The following is a 19,040-nucleotide window of genomic DNA, read 5'->3' on the forward strand; positions in this document are numbered from 1 at the left end:
ATACATTAGTGCTATCTGATACATCAGTTAACGTAATGCGAGGACTAACAGACGCCTCTAATTCATCATTTAATGCACGTGCAAATAATGTATGAGTGTCTCAGTCACTCCTGATTACTAGACTGGGTAAGATAAGTCGGGGGGGGGGTGACAGAGTGACACACGTGCCCTGTTGAGGTAGGTGTGCATCTCATGCGTTGACATCAGATGCATCGATACCTGACGAATCTCGGAATAATCCTGAAAATCATACAGTACAGCAAGGTTGTCCCTTTAACCCTTGTGTTGTCCTCGGGTTTTTTTTAATTTTTAATATCAGGAACTTGGCTTTCTTTCAACAATATTGCCTAAAAATAACATGGATGAATGTTATTCAGGTAAAAAAAAATGTACGATTACTTTCAGTGAATTGAATTTTGATTTTATTGAATTGTATGGCATTTAAAAAAAAAAAAGTGACAAAAAATGAGAAATGAATTGCTAGGTTTGTTGGCTATGGATAAAAAACAAAAAAAAAGTGTAGAAAAAAACAGCAGAAACATTGAAAAAAAAAGCACAAAAAGATGATGATTGATGGGAAGACAACACAAGGGTTAAGGGACTTTATGAGCAGCTTTAAAGTGCGCCATAATAAAATTAGTCAGTCCTTCCGGAAAAATGAGTTTTTTTATGATTGTTGCGGGCCAAAAAGTCTTGATTATGCGGCACGTTTTCTTAAAAAGTGCAATGGAATATGAGGGAACTTGCAAAAATTGTGGGAACCTGCAAAAATTGTGGGAAGTTGCAAAAATTGTGGGAAGTTGCAAAAATTGCGGGAAGTTGCAAAAATTGCGGGAACTTGCAAAAATTGTGGGAACTTGCAAAAATTGCGGGAACCTGCAAAAATTGTGGGAACTTGCAAAAATTGTGGGAACCTGCAAAAATTGTGGGAAGTTGCAAAAATTGTGGGAAGTTGCAAAAATTGCGCGAAGTTGCAAAAATTGCGGGAAGTTGCAAAAATTGTGGGAAGTTGAAAAAATTGCGGGAAGTTGCAAAAATTGTGGGAACTTGACAAAATTGCGGGAACCTACAAAATTGCGGGACCAGTCAAAAATTGCGGGAACCTGCAAAAATTGTGGGAACTTGCAAAAATTGTGGGAACTTGCAAAAATTGCGTGGGAAGTTGCAAAAATTGCGGGAACCTGCAAAAATTGTGGGAACTTGACAAAATTGCGGGAACCTACAAAAATTGCGGGACCAGTCAAAAATTGCGGGACCAGTCAAAAATTGCGGGACCAGTCAAAAATTGCGGGACCAGTCAAAAATTGCGGGAACTTGCAAAAATTGCGGGAACCTGCAAAAATTGCGGGAATTTGCAAAAATTGCGGGAATTTGCAAAAATTGCGGGAATTTGCAAAAATTGCGGTCTGCTGAAAAAGAGACTTGTTGCGTAATTATGTCCCTTCATAACGTTCCCATGGCACCAGAGGAAAATGGCTGCTCTTGTGTGACGTAAAAGCAACATTTTTCAACTTTCTGCTAAGATATACATGTGACTTTTTATGAAATTATGCAAGCATAATTATGCGCGAAAAATCGGCAATTAAGCGGCAAAACTGGGCTGTGTTTGAAAAAATGCGGCCCCCGCATAAATATGCAGATTTAGGGGCAGGGGGCGCCGTACGGGGGGGGGGGGGGGGAGAGTTAGGACAATTTCAAGGGCCCATGATTGACAGGGGCCCCAAAAGATTGGTAAAAACTAATATGAAATGATTAAACTAACCCAATTCGATTTTTTGTCATAGGGCCCAAAATTCCTGGTGGTTCCTGTGATTATGAAATCGCATAATCTCATTTTTCCGGAGGGACTGATGAATATCACAAGCATTAAACATGGTCTTTATGTTCCAGTGTCATACGGTACGTAATTAACAGCTCAGCTCTAATCACGTGCTCTTCTGCAAGTGAACACAGGGAAACGCAAGTAAATGTGCAAATATCAGTAGAATTAATACTCATCATCATACTTGGGACCAATATGAGTTGTGAGTTAGACAAAGAAAATCACCGAGGACGTGACAGAAATCCCGTGAAAACGCACACAAACCATCCGCGTGCTGATGGTTATGATTCGTTCATTTTCAGTGTGCAAACGAGCAGGAACAAAGGAATGATTCAATTTGGATAATTTCTATTTAAATCCTTTCTCCTCTTCCATTAACGGGAAGCTCAGGGGGGGGGGTGGGTGGGGGGGGGGGGGGGCACATGGATTTTTGTTCAAGACAGAAAACGCAGTTCACTTCCATTAGAATTGAACAATGGCCACTACATGTGACTCAGCAGAAATGACAAGGAATCAAGATGTCCACCGTTAGCATAGCCTAGCTGTTTTTGGGGCTAATTTTCTATCAGAATGTCTGTTTAAATGGGAACATAACTTATCTTGTCATGTTTTTAGTGGGTTTAATGGCTGCAGAAGTACAGTTTAACTTCTGACTTTACAACAAATTTAACCATTTACTTTGGCTTTGCTTTGTTTACTAGCGTTGGCTAACGGAAGCTAATAGCGGGGAATTAGCCGCGCGCTAGCATTAGCCGCACTCTGAATTGCTTGGTTTTCTGGGTATTCTCAAGTCGGCCCAATTAACATCGACGCTGCCAACACATCTAGGAATTGTACTTCTGTTTTTCACAATAAAATGGCTTCAATAACTCCAAACTACGCAGTGAAATCTTCATTTTCTCTCATCAAAGTCCCTTTCATCCCCTAAATAGATATGTAAATGAGCGTGCACACACATGAATATTCACACGTAGATACTATGTGCCCGGACACGGACACGCTAACATTAAGTATTACTTATTTTCTCTTCAGCTGGGACATTTTAATAAGTTCTCCGCAGGCCAAACGGCTATATATTTGCTTAATTTTCGACTACGACTACCAATATTTTGACTATTATTACCACATTATTGCCCACCAAGAGCCTGGCTCTGCGCCAGGTTTCTCCCTAAAAGGACGTTTTTCCTCTCGTGGTCTAGACCGACTCCACCGTGGGGCCCCGAAAGACGCCATTTTTTTTGTTTTCTGTTATTTTTTAAAGTGTAAACGAAGTAAATAAAAACTTTTTGTGACGTATTATACGAATGTCTAAGCTGTCATTTGATGCCTTTTGGAGATTTTTCCATCTTTTCTTGGCTTCTTTATGCTCATTAATACACATTTTTTACCTGGGGGGCCCAAACCTTCGAACCCCACTGTATGTGTAAAGTGTCTCGAGATAACTTTTGTTATGATTTGACACTGTAAATATCGTTGAATTGACATGGACGATTGTGTGAACAATGGACCAAAAGTGAATAAAAAGATGAAAGGTAGTTTCTCTGGTATTGTTAGCATTGAATGGGAAACCCAGACCTAATCATGCGTTCATATTTATACACCCTATCATCCTTTTTTGAAAACCTACACGGGCTTTAACAAGGTGAAATTGTGTATTTGTGATATTTCCCTATTCTTGAATCACGTTTCGGTGCATTGGGATGAAATACATGTGTCATCCGCTGCACCATCAATACATCACGTTTCATATCCAGCTAGCCACAAAATGACATCTCTTGTCTTGTATTGTACATTAGAAGAAAAAAAAAAAAGATTTTTCTATGGAACCATAAAAATCGATTTAGGCTAACATAACACAAAAAAAACTCTGTGATGTCACTGAGGATCATAGAAGTACGTATTTCATGCATTTGGCTTTTTTTAAGATATATATATAGTTTCAGAAAAACAGATGCGTAGCTCTGCAGCTTGAAGGGTTATATAATTATTAAAGGGTCAAACTGCTGGGTTAAATTAACCTGATCTATCTGTCATGTGCAAATCTATCCAGGAAGTGCCTGGTAACAGTTCAAAATTGTTATTATTTCAGCTATCATCTCTCCAAAATATGGCTTTTGCTCAGAATCGGCTGCATATAACTTAAAAGGCAGCCTCTGGTTGCATCATCCTTATTTCATGCATATGCACAAAGCAGGCCTTAAAACAGATTTTTGAAGTATTCATATTTGCAGCGTGTGTATGACGTGTAATCGGATCAGTGTAATGAAACCCATACACACAGCAGATGTGCTCACACTATACACTATACACTCCAACAGAGCATGTCAGCAGGACATCAATATACGCCTCATACGTAATGTTCCTTTAAGGGTTTTTTTAGCGAGCATGGCTTCTTAATTAATGACAGGGCAGGGTGGACTGCCCCCCCCCCCCCCCTGAAAGTGCTTTACAGTACGACTGATACGAGCTGTCAGCTATTTCTGTTGCGTCGTAAAGGCCACCGCAACTTCCTGCGGTACGGGTCAATCGGAAAGAGAGGAAATGAGAGTGCATGTTAGTGCTCCTCGTGTAAGGCAGAGGAAGAGAAAGACGGGGTTAACAAAGGCCAGGAACATGAAACTAGGTTCTACCACAACCTATGATAAGATGCCAAATTTAAAGTCGGAGCAAGGGGAAGTGCCACAGGAGGAACTACTTGCCGACAGACTACACACACACACACACACACAGCAACTTTTAAGCCACATTACCCAGACGTTACGTGCAACATGTCCTCCCGTGTGCCGGAGTGTGCGGTCCCTGGAGGTAGGCGTTATCCCCCCTGCTCAGACATCCTGTTGGGACATGCCGCACCAGCTCGGGGGAAATAACTGGCAACGTCTTTCAACATCCACTCAACCACAACCTAATCCTTGGATCTCACGTTGTCCCCGATTATGAGTTTGAAAAAACACTCCTGAAGGGGGCGGAACGTGTGAAGGACTTAAAAAATCAGGAGGGACTATTTTTTTAAATCGTAGTATCGCGATATTTTTCTGTGGCGATGCCGTACCGATACACAGGCGCCAAGTATGGATCTTTTATCATATTTTACATGTGTGGTGGTCGGATTGTCCCATTTTGCAGCAATAAAATGGAAGTGATATGAACACATTTTTAGATTAAACAGTTGGAAAAAAGGTTATTAATTGCAATATATCGCAATAATATCGTATCGTGGCTTAAGTATCGTGATGATATCGTATCGGGAAGCGTCTGGTGATTCCCCCCCCCCCCCCCCCCCCCCCCCCCTCCACTTATTTACTTCTACTTAATTTGTTTTACTTGTAGGGGTGAGGGGGGAAAAAAATCGATACATCGTAGTATCGCGATATTTTCAGTGGCGATACTGCATCGATACACCAATTGTCGATCTTTTGTCGTATATGTGTTGGTCAGTTAAAATGGAAGTAATATGAACACATTTTTAGATAAAACGGATGTTTGAAATTAGAAAAAATTCGAAGTTGGAAAAAAGGTTATAAATTGCGATATATCTCGCAGAATATCGCAATGTGTTTAAAATCGCGATTACGATTGTATCGTGGCCTAAGTTTCGTGATGATATCGCGTCGGGAGGAGTCTGGTCCTTCCAGAAAACTCGTGTTTTTGAGTATGCGGCACGTGTTATTAAAAAATGCAATGGAATATGATGGAATTTGCAAAAATTGCGGGAACTTTGATGAAAAACAGACTATTTGCCTTGTTGCGTAATTATGTCACTTCACAATGTCCCCCCCCCCCCATATATATTTGTGCCCATCTCTTTGCGGCATGGCTCTGTATGCATGTGCAAATCTTCCTTCACAGTTAGAATGATTTAAAAAAAAAAAAAAAGATGTCCTTGCGATTAGTTGCATTTCAACTGTTTCTTAGGGTGTTCCTTGGCTAGCTGATCGCTCTGCGGTCCGTAGATGCAGCTGGCGTGCCAGGAGAACCACACGATGACGGAGACGATGGTGGCCTGGAGGAGGCCCATCACCCCGTAGGTGGAGGCGACGGTGGGGCCCGGTAGGCGAGAGAGGGCGGCGGGGGGCAGCAGGAGACTCGGGCTGAGCAGGATCGCCCTCACCTCCGTCTTGATCATGTGGAGTTCGTCCAGGATGGACAGAAACGTGCAACAGTGGAACCACTGGTGGCTGTGGCCCCAGATGTCGAAGCGACCCGGGGCCAGCCGCTCGGGGACCTTGCTGATGTTGAAGACGGCGGACCCCAGCAGCCACAGGCAGTGGCGGTAGAAGTAGCTGGCCGTGGAGGTGGAAGCAGCAAACGAGGAGGAGGTGGTGGAGTAAGGGGATCTGGTGAGGAGGCGGTAGAAGACTGGCGTGGAGGAAACGAGGAACGGGAGGAGGAAAACGAAGGTTCGGATGAGGTACCGGTGTCGCCTCCACCTCTGGCGAGAGTTGCAGCAAGATAAGACACATATGATTGCTACAACGCAGGCCGACGGGATGTAGAAGGTCTCGAAGAACATGTCGAAATCTGGGATTGCATAGGACGACGTAAGAGATCCTGCGGGTTCACCTTTCAAGTCCGCATGGGAGCCATTTCGGCCCCCGGTCTCCACTATCCCCGCCCGAGGGTGGATGTAGTAGTAGTATGCCAACGATGAGCCAACCGTGTAGGAACTGATTGTGCCGTAATCAACAAAAAAGCAGACTTCTCTCACCACCAGGGACATGGAGTTGAGCAGGTGGGCCATGCTGCTGGCCATTAACAGACAGAAGACCCCGATGAAGTAGTTCCACAGAGGGTAGAAGAACGGGGCGTCGCTATGTGGCGCGCCCTCCCAACCGAACACCTCCACGAAATAGTACGAAAAAATAAAAACCGGGAGGAAATGGGTCCAGAAGTTGCCGGTTTCGTTGGTGGGTCGGAACGCCGACAGCAAGCAGTCCACCAGGCTGTAGTTCGGGAAGCGGTAGCCCGTCAGGATGAAGTTCTCTATGACCCGGGGCGGCACGTCCGTGTGCCTCAGAAGAGGCAACGGCTGCCCACAGTTCAGGAGCATCACGGCAACACGAGCCCAAAGTCTATATTGCGTGGCCGTTTAATTTATTGCTGATCACCGTAAATGATTTTGGCTTATAGATAAGGCATCTGCAGGCTCTTCTTTCGACCTTTGATCCCGGCTTTGCTGCGGGCCTCGTGAGCTGTAATCCAAAGAGCAAAGCTGGTGTAATGGTCTGGCATAGTCTACCGAGAGGAAATGGCAGGGGACAGCGTGGAATCCAGGATCCTCGGGCCAACCCGTCCGGTTAATTTTTCATCTGGTTTCCTCTTAACCCCGAAGCAAAGGTCAGAAAAACACCCGGCACGGAAAAACCTTTTCACGCTGTTGATCTCGTGCCATTATTTTGCATAGGTCTGCATGGCTGATAATCATACACATTCACCTTGTTATGGACAGTTCTGCTGAATTCAATAAAAAAAAAAAAAAAAAAAAAAAAAAAAAATGAAGGTCACTTATTACGCGGTTGTTGCGGGACGTCAGTTCTTACAGCTTTGATGTCCTGAAGACGCGTCCGGTAAGCCCTGCGGTATCTAGGTCACATATCAGAGTACTGCAGGCTTCTGTTGCCCCTGTTGTCCCCGGTCCATCAGCCCGTGTCCACCGTCCGACTTTCAATTCATCCAGCTCCCATTCCGTTATAATGCAGACCGCTGCAGAGACGAATAAACCTCCTCCTTCCGGGACCCGAGCGGTGTTCGGGCCTTTAACGCACCGCCACGGTGGAGACACTTCGCGGGGGGACGCTCGGACCGAGCCGTGGGTCCGTGTGGAGCCCTGCGAGCCTGCAGCCGACCGGCATTTCAGCGGAACACCGACGAGCTTTGACAGGTACGAGCGTCAAGTTACACACGGGATGACACCGGGGGTTCCGGTTGGGCGTTTCAAAATAAAACTCAGACGTTGTGATGTAACAGTAAAGGTCATGGTTACATATTAGCTAAATGCACGTGATTGCTATCTCTGTCATTTTCACTATACCTTTACATTAAAGTAAAATGTGCTCTCCTGGGCTAAATCCTGATTTATTACATGTACATGTAAAAAAACAGCCCCATTAACGCAGAACGTTGAGGGAACGTTAGCTTATGTTTCTCTACAAGTTAGTTCGAACCAAACCAAAAACTAGTATATATATATATATATAAATACTATGAACACAAAAAGGAGAAAAAAACAACAGAGTAAGATGATAAATAATATGAAAAGATAACTTCAAAATTTGAATGCATAGTATACAAAAAAGATATAAAATAATACATATATATATATATATATATATATAGTATAGTATAATCTAATCTATATACTATATATACTCTCCTGTGTGTGTATATATATATATATATATATATATATATGTGTATATGTATTTATACAATATATACTGTATATATATCCCATTAGGGTTCCTTAAACCCTAAAATAATATATATATATATATATATATATATATATATATATATATATATAAAACAACACAATAAGATGATAATTAATATGAAAAGATGACTAACAATTGAATGCATAGTATACAAAAAGAGTTAAAAATAATACATATATATACTATATATGCTGTGTATATATATATATATAGTATAGTATAATCTAATCTATATACTATATATACTCTACTGTATATATATATATTAACAATTGAATGCATAGCATACAAAAGAAAAAGAGATGTAAAAATAGAAGTCAGATTTGGAAGGGACCCTGGTTTCATCTGATCTAAAAGTAGGGTAAACGCATATGAAATGCAACATAGCATGCTTTTATTTTGAAGGAACGCGTACTCCGTTTCCGGTCTCGACCTTGGATGACTGCGTGCCTTGGGGGCAGTTTAGCGGAGCGCGGCGAACTATTTCAAAGCGTGGTTTTTTTGTTTGAGAGTTGGTCCTTGATCCGGATCCTGAACAGACCACTACAGGGGGGAAACTCCTATTCTCTGCCCACGACGCACAGCCCGTCCCCGGGTAGTAATCCTCCGTGTGCCCCCCCCCCCCCACCACCACCAGGGGCGATCCTAGGATCAAACCTTCAGGGGGGGCTCAGCCCCCTAATGACAACGGAACATGGATCCTTGCAAAAGTACAAAACAAAAACCCCTCTTCTGAAATATTTAAAAGATAAAATCTTCACGTTTATTCTTTTTAACCCTTGTGTTGTCAAAACGGAAAGTCAATTTTTTTTTACATTCATCCCATTTTTCAATATTCAGTGTCACTTTTTTGACGTTTAACACTATGCAACACTTTAGTTTTACAGTTGTTTTGTGAAATTTATGGTCAATAAACCTAATTTTACAGGAAATTAAACCTAATGTTTGAGTTAGAAAAGCAGAATTTAGGAATTATTGAGACTAAGATTAAAGAAATGGATGTTGATGATAATCACAGACTGGAATATGTCAACTTTTACTCAACACTATTTCAAAAACACTTCAATGTTGCTGTTTTCCAAATGCTATAAAAGTGAATAAGACGCCCCAAAATTAATGAAAGTAGAGATTTGTACTTGCCAAAATCCCATTGACTCCCATTCATTTTGTTGCCACTTTGACAGCGAATAACTTTACATCCGAAGCGTTTAAAGACTCTATTTGTCCGTTGTTTACTTCTAAAGAAAAACGACGATGTATAAAAGGCTCCGTTACCTTGTATCTCACGTTATGGCTCCGTAGCGGATGTTTTTGTAAAATTAGGCTAATGTCATAACCACGCGACTTGCTGTCTTATAGTCGACATATCAACGTACTCAGGAGACGTTGCAGACAGTTTGGACTTAAATCAGCTGTTTAGCTTTAATTACTAATGTTTACTAGCACGTTAGTTAGCAATAATTAACCTGTGCCTATGTTAAAGTGTAACTAGCATGTTAGCTATCAGTAAGTAGCCTGTGCCTATGTTAATGTTAACTAGCATGTTGTTTAGCAGTAATTAGCCTGTGCCTATGTTAAAGTGTAACTAGCATGTTAGTTAGCAGTGAGTAGCCTGTGCCTATGTTAATGTTAACTAGCATGTTAGTTATCAGTAATTAGCCTGTGCCTATGTTAATGTTAACTAGCATGTTAGTTAGCAATAATTAGCCTGTGCCTATGTTAATGTTAACTAGCATGTTAGTTAGCAGTAAGTAGCCTGTGTCTACGTTAATGTTAACTAGCATGTTAGTTAGCAGTAATTAGCCTGAGCCTATGTTAAAGTGTAACTAGCATGTTGGTTAGCAGTAATTAGCCTGTGCCTATGTTAAAGTGTAACTAGCATGTTAGTTAGCAGTAAGTAGCCTGTGCCTATGTTAATGTTAACTAGCATGTTAGTTAGCAATAATTAGCCTGTGCCTATGTTAATGTTAACTAGCATGTTAGTTAGCAATAATTAACCTGTGCCTATGTTAAAGTGTAACTAGCATGTTAGTTAGCAGTAAGTAGCCTGTGTCTATGTTAATGTTAACTAGCATGTTAGTTAGCAGTAATTAGCCTGAGCCTATGTTAAAGTGTAACTAGCATGTTAGTTAGCAGTAATTAGCCTGAGCCTATGTTAAAGTGTAACTAGCATGTTAGTTAGCAGTAAGTAGCATGTGCCTATGTTAATGTTAACTAGCATGTTAGTTATCAGTAATTAGCCTGTGCCTATGTTAATGTTAACTAGCATGTTAGTTAGCAATAATTAGCCTGTGCCTATGTTAATGTTAACTAGCATGTTAGTTAGCAATAATTAGCCTGTGCCTATGTTAAAGTGTAACTAGCATGTTAGTTAGTAAGTAGCCTGTGTCTATGTTAATGTTAACTAGCATGTTAGTTAGCAGTAATTAGCCTGTGCCTATGTTAAAGTGTAACTAGCATGTTAGTTAGCAGTAAGTAGCCTGTGCCTATGTTAATGTTAACTAGCATGTTAGTTAGCAATAATTAGCCTGTGCCTATGTTAATGTTAACTAGCATGTTAGTTAGCAATAATTAACCTGTGCCTATGTTAAAGTGTAACTAGCATGTTAGTTAGCAGTAAGTAGCCTGTGTCTATGTTAATGTTAACTAGCATGTTAGTTAGCAGTAATTAGCCTGAGCCTATGTTAAAGTGTAACTAGCATGTTAGTTAGCAGTAATTAGCCTGAGCCTATGTTAAAGTGTAACTAGCATGTTAGTTAGCAGTAAGTAGCATGTGCCTATGTTAATGTTAACTAGCATGTTAGTTATCAGTAATTAGCCTGTGCCTATGTTAATGTTAACTAGCATGTTAGTTAGCAATAATTAGCCTGTGCCTATGTTAATGTTAACTAGCATGTTAGTTAGCAATAATTAACCTGTGCCTATGTTAAAGTGTAACTAGCATGTTAGTTAGTAAGTAGCCTGTGTCTATGTTAATGTTAACTAGCATGTTAGTTAGCAGTAATTAGCCTGAGCCTATGTTAAAGTGTAACTAGCATGTTGGTTAGCAGTAATTAGCCTGTGCCTATGTTAAAGTGTAACTAGCATGTTAGTTAGCAGTAAGTAGCCTGTGCCTATGTTAATGTTAACTAGCATGTTAGTTATCAGTAATTAGCCTGTGCCTATGTTAATGTTAACTAGCATGTTAGTTAGCAATAATTAGCCTCTGCCTATGTTAATGTTAACTAGCATGTTAGTTAGCAGTAATTAGCCTGAGCCTATGTTAAAGTGTAACTAGCATGTTAGTTAGCAGTAATTAGCCTGAGCCTATGTTAAAGTGTAACTAGCATGTTAGTTAGCAGTAAGTAGCATGTGCCTATGTTAATGTTAACTAGCATGTTAGTTATCAGTAATTAGCCTGTGCCTATGTTAATGTGTAACTAGCATGTTAGTTAGCAGTAAGTAGCCTGTGCCTATGTTAATGTTAACTAGCAAGTTAGTTAGCAATAATTAGCCTGTGCCTATGTTAATGTTAACTAGCATGTTAGTTAGCAGTAATTAGCCTGTGCCTATGTTAATGTTAACTAGCATGTTAGTTAGCAGTAAGTAGCCTGTGTCTATGTTAATGTTAACTAGCATGTTAGTTAGCGGTAATTAGCCTGAGCCTATGTTAAAGTGTAACTAGCATGTTGGTTAGCAGTAATTAGCCTGTGCCTATGTTAAAGTGTAACTAGCATGTTAGTTAGCAGTAAGTAGCCTGTGCCTATGTTAATGTTAACTAGCATGTTAGTTATCAGTAATTAGCCTGTGCCTAATGTTAACTAGCATGTTAGTTAGCAATAATTAGCCTGTGCCTATGTTAATGTTAACTAGCATGTTAGTTAGCAGTAAGTAGCCTGTGTCTATGTTAATGTTAACTAGCATGTTAGTTAGCAGTAATTAGCCTGAGCCTATGTTAAAGTGTAACTAGCATGTTAGTTAGCAGTAATTAGCCTGAGCCTATGTTAAAGTGTAACTAGCATGTTAGTTAGCAGTAAGTAGCATGTGCCTATGTTAATGTTAACTAGCATGTTAGTTATCAGTAATTAGCCTGTGCCTATGTTAATGTGTAACTAGCATGTTAGTTAGCAGTAAGTAGCCTGTGCCTATGTTAATGTTAACTAGCATGTTAGTTAGCAGTAAGTAGCCTGTGCTTATGTTAATGTTAACTAGCAAGTTAGTTAGCAATAATTAGCCTGTGCCTATGTTAATGTTAACTAGCGTGTTAGTTAGCAATAATTAGCCTGTGCCTACGTAAGTTAATGTTAACTAGCATGTTAGTTAGCAGTAAGTTGCCTGTGCCTATGTTAATGTTAACTAGCATGTTAGTTAGCAATAATTAGCCTGTGCCTACGTATGTTAATGTTAACTAGCATGTTAGTTAGCAATAATTAGCCTGTGCCTATGTTAATGTTAACTAGCATGTTAGTTAGCGGTAAGTAGCCTGTGCCTATGTTAATGTTAACTAGCATGTTAGTTAGCGGTAATTAGCCTGTGCCTATGTTAATGTTAACTAGCATGTTAGTTAGCAGTAAGTAGCCTGTGCCTATGTTAATGTTAACTAGCAAGTTAGTTAGCAATAATTAGCCTGTGCCTATGTTAATGTTAACTAGCGTGTTAGTTAGCAATAATTAGCCTGTGCCTACGTAAGTTAATGTTAACTAGCATGTTAGTTAGCAGTAAGTTGCCTGTGCCTATGTTAATGTTAACTAGCATGTTAGTTAGCAATAATTAGCCTGTGCCTACGTATGTTAATGTTAACTAGCATGTTAGTTAGCAATAATTAGCCTGTGCCTATGTTAATGTTAACTAGCATGTTAGTTAGCGGTAATTAGCCTGTGCCTATGTTAATGTTAACTAGCATGTTAGTTAGCGGTAATTAGCCTGTGCCTATGTTAATGTTAACTAGCATGTTAGTTAGCAGTAAGTAGCCTGTGCCTATGTTAATGTTAACTAGCATGTTAGTTAGCGGTAATTAGCCTGTGCCTATGTTAATGTTAACTAGCATGTTAGTTAGCAGTAATTAGCCTGTGCCTATGTTAATGTTAACTAATATGTTACTTAATTAATGTTCCTGAAGCGCTGACATTTTACATGTAATGGCCTCAAATGACCTGTAACAGATATTTTAATATATTTTTTAGTAAGGCCTCTGCCTGGGGCCAATTTTATGGCTGTTATGGCTGATACTGTCATATGTCATGTGTCTATTTCATTCATAAAATAACTTCACAGTGTGCACCCCCCTTCCATTTAGAGTGGATGTTTTCCTTTTACTCCATGTTAGTGTTATCTTACTCCCCCCCCTTTGTCCCCCTGTAACGTTACTTATGTAAAGTGTCATACATAGTGTTCATAAATCTGTAACGCAATCTCGTACTATAATTGAATTATTTTCTGTCTGAGCAAAGCATCATTCAACTAGCCTTCCCATTTACGCCGTACTCAGTAATGCACAGGGGTTAATTTGGATTGTTATGTGGGGTATACTAAACATATAAATAAACTAGTAAATGTCATTGTTGGAGAGTTTGTGCAAAGAAATGGAGCAATCAAGTCTACATGATATGTGCAAAACTGCATGGTTAGGAGCCTACTTTGCATTGTGTCGTATCAACAGAGGCATTTAGCACGTGCGTGAATGTTAATCGTCACCATAAAGAAAAGAGCTTCACGACAGTAGGTGTGGTAAAACCTAGAATCAAGCAAAACGAAAGTAACACATAGTCCCTTTAATGAACCAGGTTTATGCATTTCTCCATGCGGACACGATGCAATAAGTCTAGGCCCAGGTTCTCAGATACTCATGTTCCTCTCTTAATTATTTACCCGAAGGTGGGGATAACGTCGAAGGTATCCGTGTAATCGTTGCCCATCGCAAACATAGGGCTAGACACCACCTATCTTGTGTTATCATGTGGCTCAGGAGATATGATGCAAAATACAGCATTTTTTTTTGGGGGGGGGGGGGGATTGATTTTTTATTGAAACTGTTACAACACTACAGTTGCACGCACGAGACACAAAAACATCCGACGTACAAATTAAAGAACAAAAGGAGTTTCACCAGTGCCCATTTCACCCTCCAGCGTGGCTGTCGGGCCAGATGTCAGGAAGTTTGACCAGCAATTTGGCTGGAAGAGAAGGGGGGGGGGGGGGGTTAAGCCTAGAACCAGACCCCAATCCAGTTCTCAGCAGGCGGTGGAGAACTACATCATGCTTTTTAATTCAGCAGTGACACGTAGGGTTTTATTACGTGCCTGGAGCTGTTTATTGACATAAAGACATGGAGGCAGAGTTTACATCACAGACCCTCGGAGAGACTCGGATTTGCTGGGCACCTTCTTCAAGGCCTGATCCAGAACTAGATGATTAGGGTGCATCTGAAATAGATGGGAGCATGGGTGGCAGTGGCGTGCCCCCACACACATGTCCTGTTCCTTGGGTTGATTTACCCCTTAAAAAATATCAATCATGAAAATGAGTTTCTTTCTAACCAATTACCAAAAAAAAATGCATGGATTCCTTCAACGCTCTTGGCAAACACCTTGATCCCTTTCGTTCCTCTACGACTTACTAGTAGTCAAATAATCATAATTTCTGCTTTTTTAACTCAAGTATAGGTATAAATTCTATATAAATGAGGTTTAGAGCATTAATTCCAAAAAGTAGTGTAAAAACTAGGTGGTAAGGTCGAAAAAGGACAAAAAATGTCAAATGTTTGGTTCTTGACCGGGAGAACAACGCGAGGGTTAATCCCGGGTCATGAGCTTTGTGATGATGGGAATTATGGTGTTAAACGCTTAACTGTAGTCAGTGAAACGCAATCTCACGGCTTCCTTTTTTTCCCAGGTGAGCTGTTTCATGGAAGACATTTGTGATAAAGGTTCTTAAAAAACCGTGTGATCTGCTCAAGGACCCGGTGTTGTAAATCCTTAAAAAATCCATTGTATATGCTCATTTTAGCCTAATTGATTATATTATCTGTAACAATTTCTGTTATAGTAATAGCCGTCTGTATATATTCATAGTACATAATCACCTGTAAACTCTGTTATAGTAACAACCATCTTATATTTGTTCATGACATATCTGTAAAAATCTATTAATATATGTATTTATATATATCAGTACTATCCAGCTTTAAATCTTGCTCCAATACTTGTTTAACATATATTACATTCATAGACAATATGAAGACAACATGAAGAAACATGAGGCGACATGAAGGAACATGAAGAACAACTGAGGGCAACATGAAGACAACATGAAGGACAACATGAGCTGGCGAACATGAAGACAAACATGAAGACAACAGAGGGCAACTGAAGGCAACATAGGGGCAACATGAGGGCGACTGAAAGACAACATGAAGACAACATGAAGGCAACATGAGGGACGACATGAAGACAACATGAGGGCGACATGAAGGACAACATGGGACGACATGGAGGACGACATGAAGACAACATGAAGACAACATGAGGCAACATGAAGGCAACTGAGGGCGACCAGAAGGACAAATGAGGGCGACTGAAGACAACATGAGGAAAACGGACATGAGGAGACATGAAGACAACATCGAAGACAACATGAAGACAACATGAGGACGACATGAAGGCAACATGAAGGACAACTGAGGGCGACATGACAACATGAAGACAACGAGGGCAACATGAAGGCAACATGAGGGCAACATGAGGGCGAACATGAAGACAACATGAGGGCAACATGAAGACAACATGAGAGACAACATGAGGAAATGGCAAAATGAGGCGACATGAAGACAACATGAGGGCGACATGAAGACGACATGAGGACGACATGAGACGACATGAAGACAACATGAAGACACATGAAGACAACATGAGGACGACATGAAGACAACATGAGGACGACATGAGGACGACATGAAGACAACATGAAGACAACATGAAGACAACATGAAGACAACATGAGGACGACATGAGGACGACATGAAGAACAAAACATGAAGACAAGAAAGACGACATGAGGACGACATGAAGACAACATGAAGACAACAGAGGGCAACATGGAGGGCGACATGAAGACAACATGAAGACAACATGAAGGCAACATGAGGGCGACATGAAGACAACATGAGGCGACCGAAGACAACATGAGGGCGACATGAAGACAACATGAGGACGACATGAGACAAATGAAGGCAGACATGAGGAGACATGAAGACAACAGGAAGACAACATGAAGAACATGAGACACTGAAAGACACATGAGGACGACATGAGACCATGAAGACACATGAAGGGACAACTGAGACAACATGAGGCCGGACATGAAGACGACATGAGACAACATGAAGACAACATGAAGACCCATGAGACACATGAAGGACACATGAGGGCAACATGAGGGCCGACATGAAGACAACATGAAGACAACATGAAGGCAACATGAGGGCGACATGAAGACAACATGAGGGCGACATGAAGACAACATGAGGGCGACATGAAGACAACATGAGGACGACATGAACGACAACATGAAGGCGAATGGAGGAACGACATGAAGCAACATGAGGCGACATGAAGACCAACATGAAGGCGAATGAGGACGACATGAAGACAACATGAAGGCGACATGAGGACGACATGAAGACAACATGAGGGCGACATGAAGCAACATTGAGGACGACATGAAGACACATGAAGAAACATGAAGACACATGAGGACGACATGAAGACAACATGAGGACAACATGAAGACAACATGAAGACAACATGAAGACAACAAGAGGAGACATGAAGGCACTGCGGCAACATGAGGGCAGACATGAAGACAACATTGAAGGCGACATGAAGACAACATGAAGACAAATGAAGACAACATGAGGGCAACATGAGGGCACAATGAGGGCGACATGAAGACAAACATGAAGGCGACATGAGGGCAACATGAGGGCAACATGAAGACAACATGAGGGCGACATGAAGACAAATGAGGGCAACATGAGGACGACATGAAGACAACATGAGGGCGACATGAGACAACTGATGAGGGGCGACATGAGAAACATGAGGACAACATGAAGACACATGAGGACGACTGAAGACAACATGAGGCCGAATGAGGACGCATGAAGACACATTGAAGGCGACATGAGGACACATGAAGACACAAATGAGGGCAACATGAAGACAACATGAAGGCGACATGGAGGACGACATGAAGACAACATGAGGGCGACATGAGGGCGACATGAAGACAACATGAAGGCGACATGAAGACAACATGAGCACATGAGAGCAAACATGAGGACAACATGAAGAACTGGGACCCATGAAGACACAGAAGGCGACATGAGGAGACATGAAGACAACATGAAGGCGACATGAGGACGACATGAAGGCAACATGAGGGCAACATGAGGGCAACATGAGGGCAACATGAGGGCAACGAGGCACATAAGGGCAACATGAGGCAACATGAAGCGACAATGGGACATGAGGGCAAATGAGGGCAACATGAAGGGCGACATGAGGGCAACATGAGGGCAACATGAGGCGACATGAGGGCACAAATGAGGGCAACATGAAGGCGAGAGGGCACTGAAGACAACATGAAGGCAACATGAGACAACTGTAAAATTCGTTATAATAGTATTCATCTCTATATTATTCACTACATCCATGTCCTGCACTTATGGAACAGGTATATCCTGCACTTACTGCATCTCGTTGCCCTGGCCTGTGTAATGACAACAAAGTGAATCTAATCTAACTAATCTAATGTTTTTAATTCTGAAAATCCTGGTTTTTCCTGTTAAGACCGCTAAGACTGTCTCGGCTGCAACAAATATGCAGCAAGTCAGACACTGACTGGTCAGTTAAGCAGAGGGGAAAACACTCCTTTGATATATATATATATTTATATAAATCTATGCCCCCGGGCATTAAAAATGATTTAGGCGAAACGAAGCCATTTAAGTACCTGAGCGGCAATTAACACATCCAAATAAAGAGCAGTGTGAATTGCAGGTTAAAATGGTCAAAACAGAGAACAACGTACCAGAAATAAGAAATAGAGATCAATCCAAAAGTTTTGTAAATGAGCATTCCTGGATGATAACCGAGGTGCTGCAATCACACGCCACGCTGTCCACATGTCACACGTTCACAGGACGTTCAGCTATCATTTATACCGTCGCAGCATTTTCCAAAACATTTCATTCAATCTATTTAGAGTCAGTGAGTTCTAGTTTTAGTTGTAGTTTTAACAATTTGTGGGTCACTACGGTGTTGGGCTACTGTAAAGGGTTTCGTCGGGTGGACATGAACATTAATATTGTATGGGGTTATGGGGGAATGTTGGGCCGTGTACACCTGCCCCGCATCCTGAGTCAAGGTGGAGTTGGACGTTTCAGTACTGCTGACCTTTCACATGGTCCCAATTTGGGTGTAGGCCCGTGAGTCTTTAGCGACTACCTTTGTCAGACGGTTTTGAATACAAAAGGATTACACACTGTATTTCAATCTGGAGAGACAGTTTGCCATATGCAAATGAGGTTGATGTACAGCAATCACATGATCAAAGGCTTTGGCGGTTAGACTCCGTCGCTATATGAAAATAGGGGTAAAGAACCATCAGACCCCCCGGATGAGTTAGACACGGTGGTGGCGACGAAGGAGCCGGAGACCAGACCGAAGGAGGCTCGGGTGGTCAGCTGGAGTAGGGATGGAGGTGGCGGGGGGGTTGGAGTGTTGAACTCGGGCCTGCAACGACAG

The 19,040-nt window shown here is 41.4% G+C and overlaps 1 protein-coding gene and 1 long non-coding RNA gene across 3 annotated transcripts; both read right to left on the bottom strand.

Annotated features, from left to right (window-relative positions):
* Positions 1–670: 670 nt before the first annotated feature.
* LOC116707308 (uncharacterized) lies at positions 671–18,028 on the bottom strand. Of its 2 annotated transcripts, none has more exons than XR_004336457.1 (3): positions 18,016–18,028; positions 1,123–1,421; positions 671–876 (listed from the first exon to the last, which is right to left on the bottom strand). It is a non-coding gene; the product is annotated as an uncharacterized LOC116707308 (long non-coding RNA). The 2 variants fall into 2 exon arrangements; XR_004336456.1 differs by having other exon boundaries at positions 1,104–1,421.
* On the bottom strand, positions 5,616–7,291 carry LOC116707306 (membrane progesterone receptor epsilon-like). The gene has a single exon (XM_032544622.1). It carries the CDS (start codon positions 6,870–6,872, stop codon positions 5,712–5,714), a length of 1,161 nt encoding a protein of 386 aa, XP_032400513.1. The 5' UTR covers positions 6,873–7,291; the 3' UTR covers positions 5,616–5,711.
* Positions 18,029–19,040: the final 1,012 nt, after the last annotated feature.

This window comes from Etheostoma spectabile, chromosome 19 (genome assembly GCF_008692095.1).
Source record: "Etheostoma spectabile isolate EspeVRDwgs_2016 chromosome 19, UIUC_Espe_1.0, whole genome shotgun sequence".
NCBI classification, from domain to species: Eukaryota; Metazoa; Chordata; class Actinopteri; order Perciformes; family Percidae; genus Etheostoma; species Etheostoma spectabile.

Coding starts and splice junctions, on each gene's coding strand:
- LOC116707306 (XM_032544622.1), bottom strand. CDS start 6,872: ATGCTCCTGAACTGTGGGCAGCCGTTGCCTCTTCTGAGGCACACGGAC.